Below are 21,797 nucleotides of genomic sequence, written 5' to 3' on the forward strand. Positions count from 1 at the left end.
AAATGTATGTAGTAGGTAGTAGGTACGTACCTACCTTAGTTCGTGATGGCAATCGGGGTATGAGGCGGGGAGACGCCCCGCACACCCGCGCTATCCCGCACCGGGTTAACGCGGGGGTTGCGCGGGTGTGCGGGGCGTCCCCATCCTGATTGCCATCTCGACCTGTCTACTCGAGATAAGAACCTATCCGCGCGAAATCGCGGGCAAAAGCTAGTATATTTAGTAGGGACCTACCTATATAACAGGTGCCTTTTACACAAGATAGCTTTATCTGATTCAGATGGTAAATAAAGAATCATTATGAAGGAACACAAAATACTGGAATGGCAGGTTGTCGCGCTAGCGTGTTATAAAAATTATTGTTTGTTATAATTATTAATAGGTAACCATTGCTGTAGCCTAATATCAGACGGTTAATTTTTTTCTGTCTTTAATTTGGCATCGTTTACTGTAAATAAAACATCTGAACACAAAATCAAAAATGAACGTGGACTGAAAACAAAATGAATCCCACTCGAGTGAACATTCACTTGAATGAACCGTGTGATATCACCTTAACTGAAGGGAGTAATACTTGTTATAGAGGTACGATAGGCAGATGCTGATAGACCGTACTATAAGTTTACATTTTTATTTACTTTTTTTTTTTTTTTTTTAAATCTGTTATTTTGTAAGGGGCTTTTACAGATAATCTATATGCCAGCCCCATCGTTACAAACTAAATTAAAATCAAACTACATAATTAAACCTAAAACTATATCAATTTGAGAGAATCACTAACAAATTTATACACTTTGATTGCCGAAATGCTCGAAGGCTTGTTCAAAATACAGTTAAAAATACCAATACTCATAAAATTTAAATTTAGTTCACAGGTTAGTGCTTCTCTCAAATTATGATTACGAACACATGCCAATAGTAAGTGCGAAACATCTTCTACCTTACCACATACTTCGCAATTGGGAGAATCCCTTTTCCTCATTAATTTATTTACTTAATAGACAAAACGAAATCCTAAACTAGAAAGTTCGAGCGTGTAAACCTTTAAGATCATGACTTCTTTGCTAGAACATTTCTATAAACCTTACACTTTTGCATGGGTATAGATATAGACCTATACCTACCTACTTAAGGACGGGTGAGTTATTTAGGGAACCTACTTTTATCCCGGAAAATAAAAGAGTTCCCAAGGGGTTTTAAAAAAAAAACTAAATCCACGCGAACGAAATCTCGCGGGCACGGGGCAACATCTAGTTTCTAATTTTTTTTTTGCTAATCGGTAGGTAATTATACCTACCTGGGAAATAAGTATTTAAATTACTGCATAAGTACTATCTACCTGCAATAATTTCTTATCAAATAAATTACTTAAGTGTAAACTTTTATTGATTTAATTGCAGTTTTTCACTTTAAAAGTACATTAAGATAAGTAATACCTACTTACTAAATTAAAATCAAAGTAATCAATGTAGGTAGGTACCTAGCTAGCTACCTTAATAATATGTAATTATATCGTTTGATAAGGTCCAAATGGAATCACGACTACTGTAACAGTAACGAACATTAAATTTGTGAAAAAAACACGATAAAAATGTTCTTACTTCAAATATAAAATTACTAGCTTATGCCCGCGTAGACTACATAAATTTCAACCCCCTATTTTACTCCCTTAGGGGTTGAATTTTCAAAAATCCCTTTTTAGCGGACGCCTCTGCATAATAGCTATCTGCATGCCAAACAGCCCAATTCGTCCAGTAGGTAATTTCAGCTGTACTTTGATAGATCAGTCAGTCGGTAAAATGCATGTAAAATGTAAAGATCCCGTTGAGAGGTTGTAAAGGAGGTCAAATAAACTATTAAAAAAAGTATTTTTGAATAGGAATAAAAATAAATAGATAGGTACAGGTACTACATTTCCGTCAATTTATGATACAAAAATGCAATATTTGTTGACGTAGAGCAACCAATACCTACTTATTATTATATTATAGTAAGGGTAAGGGGTATCTACGCACAGTATAGGTACTTTTGAACATTAAATATAGCGCCAGTAGAAAATGCGTCTATCGCCGAATTGGAATTGGAAGATTGATTCTATCGAGAAGTAGCCGGCAAAGGAGGTAGTCATCATTACCATGATCAACCCATCGCCAGCTCCACTACACAGGTCTCCACTCAGAATGAGAAGGGTTCATTAGGATGGGAATGCGAAGGGTATTTACAGTCTTCACCTACATTTGCGAGCATTATGAAGAATTCTCAGGCATGCAGGTTTCTGCACAATGTTTTCCTTACCTTCTGTTAAAGAAAGTGATATTTAATCCCTTAAAACGCACATAGCTCCGCAAAGTTAGAGGTTCGTGCTCGGAATCGAACTCCCAACCTCCCGAATAGGAGGCGGACGTCTTAACCTCTAGGCACGAGAAACTCAGAAGGTTAATATTGTTTTTGCTTTTTGCATTTTTTTTTATTTTTTTTTGTAAAAATTGTTGCAGTACCTCTGGTGGGACTCGAACCCACAATCCTCGGCTTAGGAGGCCGATGCCTTATCCATTGGGCCACAGAGGCGCGCGGCGGAGCGGCGCGAGAGCCGGCCCACGTTCTTCCAGCGCGACGGGCTTGCGTCACCGCTCAAGCACGACATACGATATACGCGTCACTCGCTAGCTGTAGGTACAATTACTTAGCGCTGATAAATTATTCCGCTATATTTATGAGCATATTTTTATATCGAGACAAATCTATTTTTAGTCTGTCTTGCCGTATTCTTGTTTTCCAATATTGATTGATGCTGTTTAAAGATTCTTGTACTGTGTACAGTACGCGGCAGAAAGTAATGTAGGTAGGTACATGAAAGAGATATCAGATTTGTAGAGCATTATATCTCTGTCGTCGAGACCGACAAAACGTCATATAGGTATGAGTGACAGAGACAACGCTCTACAAAGCCGTAATATCATTCTAATGGCCGATACACATTAGATTCTGCCGCGTACTGAACTTAGGTAGTTTTTCACTTAGATGTAAAATAATTCATCTAAGGTCGTAAGGTCACTTGCCAGCATTTGCGTTATAAGATTTCGGGCGTCCATACCGTCGCTTCCAGTTCTTAGCTCCGCATAACCGGGACATTCAAAGATTGCGTGTCTCGAGGTGTCTTCCTCTAGAAGAAACCGTCAATCGATGCTTTTCGACAGTCGCTGCTGTGTGCCTCGTAGTCTGTGCGCAATATGGTGAATAAAGGCAGGAATTGCCCAGAGCCTATAGCTTGGTCCGCTCTGGGATACTTACCTACTATTATTAATTTGTTTGATATCTACCTAAATAAAAATAAAAATGTATCATCCGACATCCGCACAAATGCAAACGAATCTATTAATTTTGATATACTTCCTAAGGTTATTACGAACGTGCGAACGGGGCCATAAACCATATTCATTACAATCATACGGTTACGAAAATGCCGTAGAAGTCGTTATTGATATAAAGGTATGTATGCCGTTCGGACGCAGGTAGTACACGCAGGTGAAAAGTATGGGCGTTTTTTGTAACCTGTTATCGACTATCCACATAATATTCTTTTTTTACTGTTACACACAACACCAGAACATCAGATTCCAGTTCCATAAGACCTGTAAGCGCGAGCGAGAGGTCTGATAAAAATGATTTATGACCCATTTCGCACATTCGTAATAGCCCAACTATAGCGTATTACAAATTTTAGGTTTGTAGTGGTCCCCACAAAATAAAATAAAAACTATTTCTTTCGTTTGTAAAATTTACTTTAGAATAAAAATATTTATACATGATTACATATTATATTATTATTACTATTACGTACAAGATTAGTATTATTCAGAACAGCCATCGAAAATATACATATAAACAACAGTAGTATACCTATTTATAGAGGTGAAACTACAAGATTTTACACTTATCTATACATTGTGGCTAATTCCGTTGTACACAATCTCTAAACTAAACTAAAATGGCACGTCTAAATCTATTGCTATCCCTTTCATAATGTTGCTTGCGGAAAAGGATAGCACTAGATTTAGACATGTTAATTTATTTTAATTTAGAGATTGTGTACAAGAGAATCGACCCCAATGTCTTAGATATTACAATATAAATAAAAGGCATAGCAGTTCCACACTAAATAAAGATTCATTACTCATTTACTAAAGCTCATGCAACACCAGAGGCGGCAGCGAAGCGACGAGTTTCAAAGCTAAAATGTACGCAGTATTTTTTTGTAAATCCTACAATAAAATTCTTTACAGTATAAATAAAAGCTCGATTAATGGGTGCCATAAATATGGGCTTCGAATGTATTCGGAACAAGGTTTGACTAGTAGCCAGTTGTTTTAACTGGAAAAAAAAATTGTTAGACAATAGGCCAGAGAAATGCTTGTTGCTTTTTTGAACCCCATTTGAACCGGAATGCTTAACATGTATTTTATTAAAGTTGTATCCTTCTCCTAGTGACTTTACCTTATTAAGCTGCATTACCAAAATAGATAGATACTGGTTGAGAGGCTCAAACGACCAGTTTGGTGGTTACATGCGACCTCTCAAATCTTGCAAGTTTAGACCGCTGCCATCTCAGTGTGAGTTGACCCTAAAAGCTGATAATAGTAGATATAAATAGCTAACCCAAATATCAGCTGCCAAATAAAAGATCCAATTTGTCGATAACCGTTGAAAGACGTATCGATTTATTATTTCAAGCCAGATTCGATTGCATTAGCCTAAAAGGTTTCAGGAAATATCTTTAAATCTAAAATTCCAAGATTAAGAAGGTAGTTTCACACTGAGGATTTTATTAAATCAAAATTTAAAAATAAATTGCCACGAAAAATTACACATCGAATTTAGAACCTACGCTTGGCACAGGGCATGCAGTATGCAAATGTGTTTTTTAATGATTCTAATAAATGTAACTTTTTCAATGAGTAAATGAATCTTCAGTTCGAAACCTACAATGGTATGGTACTGATTCTGATGGCAACCTCGCATGTTTTTCTTATCAATGTAATAAGAAAAGGACAGACAAACTTATTCTAATTTAAAACTGTAAAACCCCGTGACTCTAGGTGCTAGACTTGAGCAAATAGTGCTATCTGTAGAGTAAGTTGGAAGTTGTTAATTTAAAATTCATTTTCCGTCCTTTTTTAGTAGTATTGAAAAGAAAAAGCTAAATTTATTCTAGAGAAAGACATCAGAACCGACGCCAATGGCAAAATAAATATCTAAATCACGCAGAAGAAACGATAGTCTGAAACCACTACAACTTCAATAGAGTGTGTTTCTACCATAAAAGATGACTTTTTGTTTACTTATCGAGCCTACAGGAATAGTGCACGATATCGCCGTTAGGATAACGAACAAACGCACTCTGGTTTCCGAATCGTTTCTTGCAAACCGGACACAGGTCATAGTCGTGGATCACGATTTTCTGAGACTCGTGGAAATGCTTCACTTCTTGTACCTGTAAATATTAAAATAATTAATACGTTCACGGCTTCTCGCTGTTTTGTGGTAGAATGGTGGAGGAACGCGGTTGGACAATAATTATTATGATGACTAGCTTATGCTCGCGACTTCGTCCGCGTGGACTACACAAATTTCAAACCCCTATTTCACCCCCTTAGGGGCTGAATTTTTAAAAATCCTTTCTTAGCGGATGCCTACGTCATAATAGCTATCTGCATGCTAAATCGATCCGTTTAGTAGTTTGAGCTGTGCGTTGATAGATCAGTCAGTCAATCAATCCTTTTATATATTTAGAAGAAGAAGAATATGATTGTAAGCTTATTTCGTGATTTAACACCATATTATATTGTAGATAACGGGTACATACCACGATTACATACGGGGTCATGTGTCGTGGTCCCGTCGACACAAATATCGACAAGTCAAAATCATCACATCGTGGCATGTACCAGTTATCTACAATCACAGAGAATTCACCGCAAGAGTACGCATGTACAAGGTTTTGCATGAAAACGAAATCGTAATATGAATGCTTTGTTGTGATCGGTGGATTCAAAAGTCACCTAATCGAGACAATGTGAGGAATGAGGGTACTGAACGGGGGTGGGCCGACTTTTATGCTAAGCAACTGCCTAAACTTGACGATCGCGGGTGTCCAGCTATTAGGAGTCTATAGGTGGTGGTCTGTGTCTACAATATACCCCTTCCAGGTTAGCCCGCTTCCATCTTAGACGGCATCATCACTTACAACCGGGTGAGATTACAGTCACGGGCTAACTTGTATCTGAATAAAATAAAAAAAGATGATGATGATCGATTACCTGCAAGTGTTCAGCATACAGCAGCCCCTTCAGCACCTGCGTGCGTCGCTTGAGCGTGAGTTGACTCTCCAACGCGCTCTCGAGGAAGCACTTCAGACGCCCCAGCGGCACTCCGTCCGGTAATACTGATAACGCCTAAAAACGTACAAAAATACATGTTTGTACTCTTTTCTAGTATACAGAAGACATCAAAATCTAGAGACGTGCTAAACGCGACGATTAAAGGCCGGCCGCATAATATTATTATCAGAAAATGTGGCTAATTCTGTTTTACACGATTACTGAACAAAAATGTATTGTGTCCTTTTCATGACGTTCATGACGTTCCGGGAAATGACAGCGGATTTAGAGCTGTCGATTTAGTTTAGAGATTATGTATTGCACACATTGTAAGTGTGGTGGTGTGGCACGCTTAACTATGTCTCCATTCTTTTCTGATGGCTGCCTTCCTTGTGCACTCATGTAAGGGCACTGATGGGGTCCCAAGGTGCTGGAATGGTGGCGTCGCACCGGAAGGCGTAGCGTTGAAAGACCCCCACTAGGTGGACGAACGACATCAGAGGAGTCGCAGGGAGCAGCTAGATGGCGGCGACGCAAGACCGTAGCGTGTGGAAGTCCTTACAAGAGACCTATGTCCAGCAGTGGACGTCTTTCGGTTGTTGTTGTTGATGATGATGATAGTACCGAATAGGTACCTATTTATTAACGTACCTTCATGGGAGATATTTTGTCTGCGTGCTTCTCCAATATACTAAGAGCAGTTTCCATGTCCTGGACTTTTGACTTCGGATGCCTCGCTACGTTGGCCAGGGGACCAGTAAGAGAATTGCATTGTTCGGGATTCATAAGAATTTTCATTAAAATTACATAAACATCGACGTTTTTGTCTTTGGATTTCTCGCCTACATTTTCACAGTATCGAATTGCCTTTTCCACGTCACCTAAAATGTTATACATAATTTTATTTTTGTTTTTATTTTGAAAGGAGTATTAAAAAATTACGATTGTACTCACCAAGAATCTGTACATAAATGGCTAGCGCTTGTTCATGTATCCCAAGTTTACCCAAAATGATCGCTCGCTCCTCGAACAACGTGTCATTCGGGAAATGCAATATCACTCTCTCGGGCGTGTAGTGAGAGGATGTTTCCAAAAACGTAACAAGTTTAGATTTAATATGCTGCAGTTCTTCCTCAGTCGAATTTGCCTTTTTATCCGTAATTTTCTCCCTATACATCTTTATCAAAGCGTCATGGAAAAATGGATTCGTATCATTCCACGTATGTATAACATGTTCTAAATACGGGATAACTAGAGATTCGTGTTCCCTCAACAGAAAGTCTAGAACTTTCGCACGCGGTAGATTTTCTACTTCGACTATGTCCTCGGTGAATATTTTTAAGCCTTCTTCGGGGTATTCTTTCAGTATCCAATCCGAAAACTTGAATATTAAATGAATGTGCTCCGAACCTGAAATATTCGGTAATTTAGCACATGTTTTAAATTTAAGGATAAGGAAACGTTTAAAAGATTATAAGCGCCATTCAAATATTTGCATAAACTTAATAATTGGTTTCGTCATTTAGACCAAGCAGCATTGTTGTCTTTGTTTATCCAAAGATACATAATAATTTGACAGATCGAGGGTAGAGAGTTGGCTCGTATTGTCTAAATCCACCTTGACATAAAATATTTTTACCAAGATGTTGCAGATAATGTTTGGTCCTGTGGTAGCCCTTCAGGCTGGAGTCAGGCTGCTTGGCCTGCTCGCGCAGCAGCTGCAGCGCCTTGGTGTGCTGGCCCTTGGTCTGGTACAGGATGATGAGCTCGCTGTGCTTGCTGTGCTGCAGCAGCGTCCGCTCCGCTTCGTCAAGACGACAGTAGTTTAAGCGGAGAAGAGCTGCTACGAGAGCATCGTTAGTCTGTAAAGTAGTGTATTGAGTCAAAAACTCTGAAAACTTATAAAAATCATGAAAAAACGTCCTAATTTTGCTCTGACTTGCTCATAGAAAATAACACGTCATGTAGAAACAAGTCTAAAATATAGGGTTTTGTGAAAGACCTTGTGTGGAGATTCAGTTTGGAAAGTCCAAGTCTAACAGGATGATACTTTGCTAGCTAGTAGCTGGTGATTGATAGGTCTAATTTATTATTTAATGAGCATTCACACTAAAGTAATACCAGCCACCGCCTGTGAGAAGGCTCACTGTGACTCTTAATATGAACATTAAATCAGACTGCATTTTTCGTAAACACTATGTTGACAATGCGGTGTTACTACATAGTGATCTATCTGCGTTCGCGATGCATAGTGGCGTAGTATAATAATCGGCCGCTGAGATTCAGCAACCACGCATAGCGTAACAGCATAATGTCGGTTTGGTGTGAGCGATAAGTTAATATGCACAGGAAGGCAGTAAACTTTGTAAAGCTCACACAGTCGGCGCGTGACAGTACGTTTGGCGTGATTGCGCTTAATCCGAACGAATATAGTCCGTATAAAAAGACTTCTCACGCGCCATTTTAACTCTATGGATCAACAGTCATGTCAAGAGTACGGTTCACCTTTAAAATAAGGACTAAAATGGTACTTTTGACATGGACACCTAAAGTTAAAATGGCACGTGATAAGTAATTTTTTACGCATTATTGGCATTATTAATGGCACGTGATAAGTCATTTTTTACCTGTAAATAGCATTTCAACAGCGTTGTATCAATCAACTCCAATTGTTGGGTGACATTCCTTTGGCTCGTTGACTCGTCTTGATTCTCGCTCTCTTTCGCTGGTTTTACGCCAATTTTCCTTCTTAATGCCAATAGATATTCGATCAACGCTTTCAGAGCTTTTTCTAGATCCTTCTTTTTGGCGTCAGTTTCTGTACCTTTCCTTTGACTGTCAGCTGGTTTGTCCAACTCGGGAAAGAGTTTGATGACGTCAGCAGGGTCAGTGTTCAGTTTAAGAAATTCGTTCATGGATTGCGAGTATTCTTTGTTATCAAACAGCTCTAGCGCGAACAGTTTTTGTATAGAATGTACCGTTTGCTTCTTCTCTTCAGCCGAACTATCTGACAAATTCTGTCAAATAACATACACTTTATCTATAATTTCATAATCTTACTAATTTTATAAACTAGATGATGCCCGCGACTTCGTTTGCGTGGATTTAGGTTTTAAAAATCCCATGGCAACTGTTTGATTTTCCGGAATAAAAAGTAGCCTATGTCCATCTCCGAGGTGTAAGCTAACTCTGTACTAAATTTAATAGTTATTGTGGCGTACAATAACTAAACCGATTTGGCTTATACCCTGAATTAACACAGATTACTTTTTATCCCGGAAAATCAAACAGCTCAAACGGAATTTTTAAAAACCTTAATCCACACAGACGAAGTCGCGGGTATCGGAGGCGGGTAGGCAGGCAGTTATATATGTATAAAAACTTGTAAGTGCGAGTCAGACTCGCAAACGAATGGTTCCGTACCATCGTACAAGAAAAACACTTTTTAATATAAAAAACATGGCGGCATTTCTGTTTTTTTTAATTATTTGTTGCTATAGCGGCTACCTATTATGGTTTACGAGATACAGCCCGCTGACAGATAGACGGACGGACAGACGGGCGGGAGTAATAGGGTCCTGTTGGCACCCTCGGGTACGGAATCCTAAAAAGGAGAAACTGACTGATTGATATATCAACTTACAACTGAAACCGCTGGGTCTAGAACCTTGAGGAGGTATTCTTGTAGTCTTTTTCTATATGTAGAATTGTAGACCCCACTAAGAAATGATTTACAGAAATCCCATCCGAACGAACGGTTCTTCTGGTTTTTTTTACAATGGTTTATTTTGTTGTGCCCTGCACCGTTTTCCATATTTTTCTGTTCATTGCAACACTCGTCCATTTTTTTTTGTGTAATTTTTTCCTCTATCTTCCCTTCCCACACGGGCTCTCTGGCGCTTTGTTGTCTGTCTGTCTGTCTGTCAAGAAACCTATAGGATATAGGGTATTTCCCGTTGACCTAGAATCATGAAATTTGGCAGGAAGGTAGATCTTATAGCAGACATGAGGGGAAAAATCTGAAAACTGTGAATTTGTGGTTACATCACAAGAAAAATTTTTAAATGTGTTCATAATTTTCAACTTTCAAAGTAAGATTACTATACCAAGTGGGGTGTCATATGAAAGGGCTTTACTTGTACATTCTAAAACAGGTTTTTATTTATTTTTAGGCATAATAGTTTTTGATTTATCGTGCAAAATTTCGATAAAATACGATCGTAGTACGGAACCCTCAGTGCGCAAGTCTAACTTGCACTTGGCCGGTTTTTGTTCCAGAGCATACTGAAGAGCGTCTATTAGCTTAGTTTTCTTAGTTTCTGTATTATTCTCGGCGTCAATTTGCTTCTTTCCATAGCGTGGCATATTATAATAAGGTATTATATTTTTATTATAACTTTATATACTATAGAATATACATAAAATCTGTTTAATGTTGTATTATACTCTTTACTTACCGTTAATAGAAGTTTCATCGTATCTTTACGTTTTTTACTGTGAACTCGCGGCAAAGGCATGGTTTAAATTTTGGTTTCACTTTGTATATTCAAACAATTAAATATAGTATAAACAATGAATACTTTTTCTATACATACATAACATACATACAGTAAGTAAAATATTCACATTTAGATATTTTACACGGGTATCTCACGTAGATAAAACAATTATTTTTAGAACAATATAAGTAGATATGTACTTACATTAATAAGTCTGATAATTTGGGCTTGTCTTTTTTTGATTTTCGTATGAAACATTTTTAATATATTTTTTTCAGATTAAAATATCAAAACTAGCTGTTTCAAACCTAGTAGTAGTAGTACCTATATAATGTTGTATGGTATTTTTCCTCATCGATATCACTTATCGAATTAATCAGAGCGAACATATACAATTAATTAAACTATTATGTGCCATTTCAAATATTACAGATTCGAGAGTGATTTTTGTTTCTCTGTAATGTTTTCCCGCAAAGTTCAAGCCACTGAACAAACTCAATATTTTAATAAAATATGAAATACAGAAATTCTTTTTTTCTGTTTTTGCTTTGTTTATTGAATGATGAAATTAACAACGATGAAAGAATACAAACTACAGAATCATATAATATTTTACTTTACACCTACGAAAACTTTAATTTTAACTTTTTTTAAATAAAAAACGGTAATCAATTTTTTAATAAACAACGAAAATTTGTGGTTTATTTATATTAGTTAAAATATATGTGTCATATCAATGGTATTTATTCTTGAACTAAATAATATTTAGAATAGTGTAATGTTAATAAAATTATAGGATATTTCAACACTTGCAGATATACAATTAAATAATAACTAATCACAATTTGAGTATAAAATAAGCATGAATAAATAAAATTACATTTAGTAAAATATTAAACTGTTTTTAATTATAATGTACACTTTATTTCAATTGAAAACTGCTTACACAAACTTATGAAGCCACTGTGATACAGGGAAACTGAAGGAGGAAGGAAATTACATTCGTGTTATTATTAGCGACAATAATTATTATTGTAAAATTAATGCGTCTAATTTATCTATATCTGTATATAAAAGGAAAAGGTGACTGACTGATCTATCAACGCATAACTAGAGGACGGATCGAGCTGAATTTGGCATGCAGATATACATATTATGAATTTATGACGTAGGCATCCGCTAAGAGAGGATTTTCAAAAATTCAACCCCTAAAGAGATTAATCAGAAGTTTAAAATTTGTGTAGTCCACGCGTAAAATAAATTTGCGAATCACGCCCAAAAGGACTGAACAATTTAATAAAAAGTACTTTGATTCAATATTCTTCAATATTCTATCAAACGTATGTTTTAATGGAGACAGAACCTTTATCACACATAAATTAATATACAGCAGAACCACCCCTTTTATTGAGGTAAAAATAAGCGCGCTTTAGGGGAGACGGAGATAGGTACTAATAATATTCACAAATAAAAAAGTATACATCTGCATATATACGTAACATCGCTTATAGCTACGCGTGCAGCTTACCGTTAAATCAATAGCAATTTGGAACTGCTTGTCCTTCAGTAGCTGCTGCCGCTGCTTGGTGATGTCCACGGAGCTCAGGCACCACACTTGCCCCACTGACGACACGAATATCAGGCCGCGCTCACACCTGCAGGTACAGAACATCGCTATACCTACGCGTGTAGCTTACCGTTAAATCAATAGCAATTTGGAACTGCTTGTCCTTCAGTAGCTGCTGCCGCTGCTTGGTGATGTCCACGGAGCTCAGGCACCACACTTGCCCCACTGACGACACGAACATCAGGCCGCGCTCACACCTGCAGGTACAGAACATCGCTATACCTACGCGTGTAGCTTACCGTTAAATCAATAGCAATTTGGAACTGCTTGTCCTTCAGTAGCTGCTGCCGCTGCTTGGTGATGTCCACGGAGCTCAGGCACCACACTTGCCCCACTGACGACACGAACATCAGGCCGCGCTCACACCTGCAGGTACAGAACATCGCTATACCTACGCGTGTAGCTTACCGTTAAATCAATAGCAATTTGGAACTGCTTGTCCTTCAGTAGCTGCTGCCGCTGCTTGGTGATGTCCACGGAGCTCAGGCACCACACTTGCCCCACTGACGACACGAACATCAGGCCGCGCTCACACCTGCAGGTACAGAACATCGCTATACCTACGCGTGTAGCTTACCGTTAAATCAATAGCAATTTGGAACTGCTTGTCCTTCAGTAGCTGCTGCCGCTGCTTGGTGATGTCCACGGAGCTCAGGCACCACACTTGCCCCACTGACGACACGAACATCAGGCCGCGCTCACACCTGCAGGTACAGAACATCGCTATACCTACGCGTGTAGCTTACCGTTAAATCAATAGCAATTTGGAACTGCTTGTCCTTCAGTAGCTGCTGCCGCTGCTTGGTGATGTCCACGGAGCTCAGGCACCACACTTGCCCCACTGACGACACGAACATCAGGCCGCGCTCACACCTGCAGGTACAGAACATCGCTATACCTACGCGTGTAGCTTACCGTTAAATCAATAGCAATTTGGAACTGCTTGTCCTTCAGTAGCTGCTGCCGCTGCTTGGTGATGTCCACGGAGCTCAGGCACCACACTTGCCCCACTGACGACACGAACATCAGGCCGCGCTCACACCTGCAGGTACAGAACATCGCTATACCTACGCGTGTAGCTTACCGTTAAATCAATAGCAATTTGGAACTGCTTGTCCTTCAGTAGCTGCTGCCGCTGCTTGGTGATGTCCACGGAGCTCAGGCACCACACTTGCCCCACTGACGACACGAACATCAGGCCGCGCTCACACCTGCAGGTACAGAACATCGCTATACCTACGCGTGTAGCTTACCGTTAAATCAATAGCAATTTGGAACTGCTTGTCCTTCAGTAGCTGCTGCCGCTGCTTGGTGATGTCCACGGAGCTCAGGCACCACACTTGCCCCACTGACGACACGAATATCAGGCCGCGCTTACACCTGTAGGTACAGAACATCGCAGGTTAAGTAACTTATAAGTTAAAACATAATGTAAGGGATAAGATGGCACAATTCTAAAACTTTAGGAAAACTATAATTATAATTTATACCGTATGTATTTACCAGAAACGGATTGCGGGAAATTAGACAATAGGGTATTTTACACAAAGTTAGAAAAATCTATAAACAAGATAGTATATTAGCAATAAGCAATCGAAAAATGTTAGTTTCAGTTTATAAAATTATATAATGGATTTTATAATTCATTTTAAAAATTTCACTTTTTTATCTGTTCTACAAGTATCCGAAAGCGCGGGTGACGTGCGGGTGTGCGGGGCGCCCCCCGCCTCATACCCCGATTGCCATCTCGCCTTTGCCGCGGACTATAGTTTGTTTTTTAAAATCAGTTTTTATCCGAAACATAAAGCAGTTCTAGTAAATAAATGACTCGGTTTACCTATACATCAGTCTTGCTTTATTGAGATCAGGTAGTGTCTGTATGAACAGTGACGGCTCCACTGTTTGCACGATCACTTGGTCTTGTAACAAACCTAACACAAACGGCTCGTCCCACACTGCAACAGAACACACATTGGATAGAAGCAGGCGTTACTTTGCGGAAGTCCAAACAAGAGAAGATAAACAAGGAACCACAAGTTTAATCATTACCCATATTATGAATTCGAAAGTGTGTTTGTTTGTTGGTTTGTCCTTCAATCACGTCGCATCGGAGCAATGGATTGACGTGATTTTTTGCATGGGTATAGTTAAAGACTGTAGGGCGATTGTCTAAGACCTGCATCAATCATTATTACAATCTCAATTGTTCTGATTGGCTGAATTTGTGCGATTCTTGTTGCAACAATGTATTGTAGCCAATAGTGAACGAGCATTAACCAATCAGAGATGATTGCGATCGTGACATTGTAGCTGTCATTCTCCCGCAATCGCGCACCAGCAGGCCGATTGCCGTAAACTGACATGTGACATCGCAATAGAAATATCCTTAAGAATCGTGATCGTTACAGTTGATAAATTTGCTATCGCGGACGACTAATGCACTATATCGCATTTGGTCATTATCGACATTTTGATGACGTATTGGTAGCACGGACCTATTTATAACCCGACTAAATCGAATATCTATGGTAATCACTTGGTAATCTAGCAATTTACATGGACATAACAGTCTCCTAAATTTGGCTACGTTACTTATTACAAATAAGTAGTTAGTCTGTGGTAACTATTTAGAACCCCAGACCACAAAGTACAATTTTTTGTTGTTTTTCCTTAGTTTACGCGTTTGTTTTTTGTGATTATTTCTGCAACTTTGCTTGCTCCTCTGACTCCGGAGACTTAGTTTTTCTCACTGAACTTATACGCAAATGCCTGGGCACTGATTTGCCTAAGTATTGGGACCCTTATTGACGGACTGTGGCTGCTTGGAAGTTAGAACTCGTAAGTTAACAAACGTTATCAATACTTATAATAAATCATTCAATACAAGTAAAGGCTCTCATGCGGGTTTCCTCACGATCTTCCTTTTCCTTCACAGCTAAGCAAGTGATATTTAGTTGTTACAATGGTATTAAACTCCGAAAAGTTAGAGGAGTTTTAACAGCGTTTCATAAAGTACCTATTATACAAATTGAGTCCATTGCTACTGGTGGTTATGACTTCATAGTAAGTACCTCCACACTACAAGTGCTTTCTCGAGTATGTTTCCTTATGTATCTAGAGCTGCCTAAAACGTTGCTCTTCATATGAAAGTTTGGATGTTTCTTACTCCTTCGCACCACAAATATTTAAAGAAACAATTTGGATTAGCTAAATTAGTAACAAAGATACCATATACACTGATTCTAAAGTCTTCGCAGACAACGTCATACCTAAACAGAAGCTGGTAGTGCCTAGTGGTATAGATTAAGCAACACAGTCAGTGGTCACTTACTCAGTTATCATAATTTTTTTTCAGGCAATGGTGATACAGTGCTGCATTCATTTCTTCATCCTGACAAAGATATGGATTGGGATATGTTGTGAACTCGAGCTCTTGGACCCCGTGCAGAGACAAATAAAATAATGAACGGTGCCAGATTAGATTTATAAGAAGCAGATGGTGATATAATTAAAATGTCTGAATCTAATCTACTTTAACAAAAGAATACATAAAAAATCATCAAACTGTTGTTTTATTATAAGAAGCAGATGGTGATATAATTAAAATGTCTGAATCTAATCTACTTTAATAAAAGAATACATAAAAAATCATCAAACTGTTGTTTTATTTGCCTAAATAATTTAAATTCCAAAGTAATTTCCAAAGCTAAATCAATTAAATCAGAAAATGATTTGACTTTTGGACATTACTTTGGGGAATAATTTTAGAAGTTCCCCGAAGAGCCTAGTGGTTAGGATGTCCACCTCTGAATAATTGAAGGTTGGGGGTTCAATTCTAGGTACGCATCTATAAGAGTTATGTGCGTTTTAAACAATTAATTATACTTAACTTGATTTAGCGATGAAGGAAACATCATGAGAAAATCTGCATGCCTGAGAGTTCTCCATATTGTTCTCAAAGGAGTCAAAGGTATACTATTATGTTCAGCTTGTCGCTGGCTCACTATAGAGTACGGTTCTCTTGAGTGTGAGAAGAGTTTTGGCCATAGTCTACCATGCTGGCCAAATGCGGATTGGTAGACTTCACTTCACACACCTTTGATAACATTTTGGAGAACTCTCAGGCATGCAGGTTTCCACACAATGTTTTCCATCACCGTTAAAGCAATGATATTTAATTATTTAGTTAAAATGCACATAACTGTTCTCCAAGAAGTTATAGGTGCGTGTAAAAAGTACTCTGTGATTCTCGTTTCTCAGTGTTAGTATACCTCTATATTTAATGTACTCTGTGCATCAAACCTACTAATGAAAGAGTCATCACATATTCTTTTAAAAGTACTTATGAGACTTACATTAATCTAAAAATACTTTTATACTATTATACTAGCTTCTAAAATTAATAATTGATTTCTTATCTAGCAGAAGAATTACTATAGCCTTTTTTAATCCCTTTCATAACTTTATTTTAATTAATATGAGTAGTAAAACGATTTGCGGATAGCTTATGTCACTGATAAAAACACCTCTCGAGTTGTTTCAATGAAAACCTCATTTGACGTAACATTTGTCGAGGTTCTTATATGACATCAAACTTCAAAACGCGTCCGCAATAGCATTTTTCATACAATAAATTTTATCGATAGTGTAAATGAACTGTCAAAACATTTTTTTGTCCACATCTATCCTTTATGGACTGTCTCACCGAACCGTGATAGGAAAACCATATTTTGACATTGATGCTGTCATTAAATGATAGATGCAGTCGATTCGCAATCGGCCTGCTGGAGATTGACAGTGACTTTTATCCCAGAAATGAGAAAATCAAACAGTTTTAAAAATATAAATCTACGCGGAGGAAGTCGCGGGCATCAGCTATTTCGCTATAATCCGCCAAAAGACATATCTGTATGGTACGCAGCAGAAGCGTGCGTGCGTGGTGCATATGATATGCACCATCAATCAACCCTCTTACTACTAAAAGCAGGAAAAGCAAGCAACACACACCACCAATACAACAGCACACTGTATGTGTTGGCAGGTGTTACTTGTGAATTAGGTTAGTTCCTTAACACAACATCTTTTTGAAAGCCCCAGCCCCTGTAAAAGGACACCTGTCCACTGAAGCGGAGCAGAGCAGAGATATGCTCAACAGACTATAATCAAACAATTATTAAAATATTGAATTAATAATCTGATTAGTCTACTGAACACGTGTCTGCTTGTTTCAATGGACAGACACCCTAAAATCTTATTTACATTGGTCGATAGTTCTGACGACCTCTCTGGCGCAGTGGTGAGCGCGGTAGTCTTTATAAATGAGAACTCCTGGATTCGATTCTCGACAAGAGCAATTTGGGAATTAATAATTTTTAAATAGTCTCTGGTGTTGTCCTCTGGGAGGCTTCAGCCATTGCTAGTACCAAAACCGCTAAATAAAATTAATAGCCAAACCCATTTTCTTACCGACAGCTATAGGTGCTTCCTTCCACTTGATAGTCTTTTTAATCTTAATATCTTCACCTTCTTCCACTAGCACAGAGGTATTATCTCGGCCTAGCAGAAATGTTGCTTCGGAATACTTAGCTATCGTAGGCTCTAATGACTTTGAACTGCTTGTGGGAAACAGTTCCTTTGGCTCTCTGGTTGATATCTGGAAATGTATATTGAACACTTTATTGGAAAAATATGAGCGAGTGGACAACTCCCACGGGGGTGTAATCGCCCGTCATACATTATTAATCCTTGTGCAAACTGTACGAGTATTTTAGAGGCCAAGAGAGGTTCGTCGCTGCGACAATCAATAACTTGTGGAGAGAGAGTTCTCGCTGGCAGGTTGCACAGTCAGCGGTCAACTATTTATATATTTATCGTTTTATTGTCTCAGAATCATACATGTATCTGGCGGCCACAGGATTTGACAAGGAAATGTGAAGTGGAGGCAAACACAATAGATCGAAGATTGTTGTAGTGATACAGGGTATTCAAGAACCTGCATAGCCCTAAAGTATAAGAAGAAGAAGATCATACATCGATTGTACGTTTTTAGCGAGAAAATAGTCGATAGCTAATCGTTTCCTCATCGGCGGTGGAACAAGCGCTTTAGAGTAATTAATACAACATACGAACATCAAACATAGTGTATTCTCCTTTGAAGCCAACACAGAGGTACTGCAGTCCCCAATCCATCACTTTGGGCACATCTGGTATTGTGAATTCAAATGGGTGCTTTTTGAATTCTTTATTTTTCCCATAATATATTTGCAGTTTTCTCCTCACAGCAACACAGAGTTGTACGAGGGAATTCGATTCGCCAGTCATTGAGGTAGCCGACTGAAAACAACAATTTCTCATAATAAAAGTTATGCTATTCATGACAACAAACTGTTTCTATAAAAACTTTTAAGCTTTAAATGTCTTATGTGACATGATAAGACTTAGAGTGAATACCTACTGATTTCAAAAGTTTACCAAAATTTCACTGGTTTTTATAAATCCTGTGGAAACTGTTAACCCAGGGTAAAAGTATTCTGTGACAGCCTTGGACGTTCAAGCGATCTTTGCGCCAAATTAGATCCAGATTGGTTCAGCAGTTGTGAAATGATAAGAATGATAACTGAGTCATTTAAGCATTTATATTATTAGCTGCCTACAACTTTGTCCATAACTTTGTTGATTTTTCAAAAATTCAGTGGAAAAAGTATCCTGTCTGTTTCCAAGATGCAAGCCCAGTCAAAATAGGCTACTTGACAATTTTTTTAAGTTGGTCTTAAATGGTTAATATTTGTCCTATTATATCAAAAAAATTAACACTATATTTTTTTGCGCCCTAAAAACCGTAAAACTTTAATTTAAAAAAATATTTTTCTTAGACAGGTGAAAACACTGTCGGCCATGTTTGGCCGATAGATTATCTGTGCTCTGACGTCATGCATTTGTAAACAACAGTATAACCCTGTGGTTATACTGTTACCACAGGGTTATACTGTTGTTTACAAATGCATGACGTCAGAGCACAGATAATCTATCGGCCAAACATGGCCGACAGTGTTTTCACCTGTCTAAGAAAAATATTTTTTTAAATTAAAGTTTTACGGTTTTTAGGGCGCAAAAAAATATAGTGTTAATTTTTTTGATATAATAGGACAAATATTAACCATTTAAGACCAACTTAAAAAAATTGTCAAGTAGCCTATTAAGTTTCACAGTTGAGCCGTCTATACGCACGGTTGACTAGTCGCCCGTCGACTCAGTCAACAGTGACCGTTAGAATCTGTAATTTATATGGACGTCGTCGTGTGTATGCGAAGCCTGTCGCACCAACTTCCATATAAATTACAGATTATCACGGTCGCCGCCGACTGAGTCGCCGGGCGACTAGTCGACCGTGCGTATAGAGCCTTAAAGGCAACAGACCACATAGCTTTATGTAAATTTAATTTTATAATAAGCGATATGTATTAAGTGTGTTATAAATATGAATAAATCAATGTCCAACCAACCTTGATGTGCAATGCAAACAATGAAGCCCCTTTAGTTTCATGGAATGTGTTGACTAACGGAAAATTTACTCCATTTATGTCATATGAAGATATAATATTGTCAGTGAGACATAGTAGCAAGTGGTCCTCTACAAAAAAAATTGGCAAAAATCATAAAAACAGCATTGATGTTAATTCAGTTGATTACAAATCTCTAACTTAATGGGTCTTAACTTAACGGTAATGTGTAAACATAGTCTTCACCTAGAGAAACACATAGTGCACCCAGAAGATAAACATCTTGGTCAAGAAGCTGCTGCTGTACCTGGCAGCAATGGATGAGAGCTATAGACTGTGGTGATCAATATAGATCAACAATGGCGCCGATTCTGTTGTCTTTCTCTAAACTAAATTTAGAGTATCTGCTTCTTTTTCTTTTTAGTAGTGCTAAAAAAGGATGGAAGATGAATTTTACATTTAGACTCCAAATTTTAGCGCACTACAAATTTAAACAATAAGCTCGTGACTGGCAGCTAAAGTCACGAGGTTTGACAGCTCTAAATCAAATTTAAAACTTTCCAACTGTGTCTGTCCTTTTCTTAGTACATTAGTAAGAAGAGGATGTGAATACTCCAAAATTTAGAATCAGTACCAATGGCCAACAGGGTCTGCAAGAGCCCTGCACAGCTGCCAATGAGAAGTAGAACAGTGGAACTCAAAAGTATTAATTTACCTGGTATGACATCTATTTGCTGAATAGGTTTCTTACTGAAGTTTTTACAGTAGCGAAATAGCTGCAGTTCATATTTTTGATTACCGTTATTGTTGGATAATGAGTACATCAACAGATGGCCCTGTCTTGTACCTAATAACAAGTTTCCATCTGAAAGAGAAATCAGCATACATACTTTATATTAACTCACAAGCTGATGCCTGTGACTTCATTTGCATAGATTTAGGTAGTTTTTAAAAATACTGTGAACTGTTTAAGTTTCCGGATTCAAAAGACTCTGTAAACTTAAACAGTTCCCACAGGATGATGTGTGTATGTCACTCTCCAGGTCTTTAACTACACCCATGCAAAAAATCATGCGACATGTTTGAAGGATAAACCAACAAAGAAACACTTTCGCATTTATAATATTAGTAGTAATATCTCATGTCTAAGTACATTATATTTTGTCAATGAGATAAAAGATTGTTCTTAGTTTACTTTGCTGCTTCTAGAATGTCAGAGGGAATCTAATTCTCAACAGTATTTAGTACCTAAGTACCTAATGTTCCAGAGTACTACAGCCAACATCTAGACCCAGATTAGAAGTTTGAGCCATGATTTTAATTGCTCCTATAGGTAGAACATAGATAGTTGTAAAGCAGCGCCAGGAGCACATAGAAAGAGTTCTTAATAAGGGAAGTAGGTACCTAGTTTGGCAATGTTAGTTATTTATTTTAATGTCTAACTTTGTTATTTTAGTACTTACCATACGCAGCGATTGCCTCTATTTGTACAGTTGCGTTCAGCAAATGAGAAACTTCGTACGCTTCGTGCATTATTGAAATATTAATTATAATGGAACAATCAACAATAAATGTAAGGCCTCAGTCTAACCAAATTTAGTAAAAACAAGCTCATGTAGCTAAACAATAAACATAGCTGGAATATCTAGACATGTTCATTGTAAATATTTTTGAACTCGCGTTAGAATATTCCTTGCTCGATAAAATATGGTTCTTCCTGAATATCCTATGATCCTAGAACAAAACTAATAAACGACGAAAACGAAACAAATTGCCTTCATGGATTGTTAAAATG

At 37.9% G+C, this 21,797-nt stretch overlaps 1 protein-coding gene and 1 non-coding gene across 2 annotated transcripts; both read right to left on the reverse strand.

Moving 5' to 3' along the window:
• Positions 1 to 2,495: 2,495 nt before the first annotated feature.
• TRNAR-CCU (transfer RNA arginine (anticodon CCU)) lies at positions 2,496 to 2,568 on the reverse strand. The gene has a single exon. It is a non-coding gene; the product is annotated as a tRNA-Arg (tRNA).
• A 1,192-nt stretch (positions 2,569 to 3,760) lies between these two features.
• Positions 3,761 to 21,797, reverse strand: Vps39 (vacuolar protein sorting 39). Its single transcript, XM_069503885.1, has 13 exons — positions 21,466 to 21,797; positions 20,718 to 20,867; positions 20,006 to 20,133; positions 18,633 to 18,836; positions 17,970 to 18,156; positions 14,341 to 14,458; positions 13,588 to 13,714; positions 9,005 to 9,394; positions 8,017 to 8,239; positions 7,332 to 7,787; positions 7,029 to 7,258; positions 6,318 to 6,452; positions 3,761 to 5,491 (listed from the first exon to the last, which is right to left on the reverse strand). The coding sequence occupies exons 1-13, from the start codon at positions 21,533 to 21,535 to the stop codon at positions 5,336 to 5,338; spliced, it is 2,574 nt and encodes an 857-aa protein (XP_069359986.1). The 5' UTR covers positions 21,536 to 21,797; the 3' UTR covers positions 3,761 to 5,335.

This window comes from Maniola hyperantus, chromosome 16 (assembly GCF_902806685.2).
Source record: "Maniola hyperantus chromosome 16, iAphHyp1.2, whole genome shotgun sequence".
NCBI classification, from domain to species: Eukaryota; Metazoa; Arthropoda; class Insecta; order Lepidoptera; family Nymphalidae; genus Maniola; species Maniola hyperantus.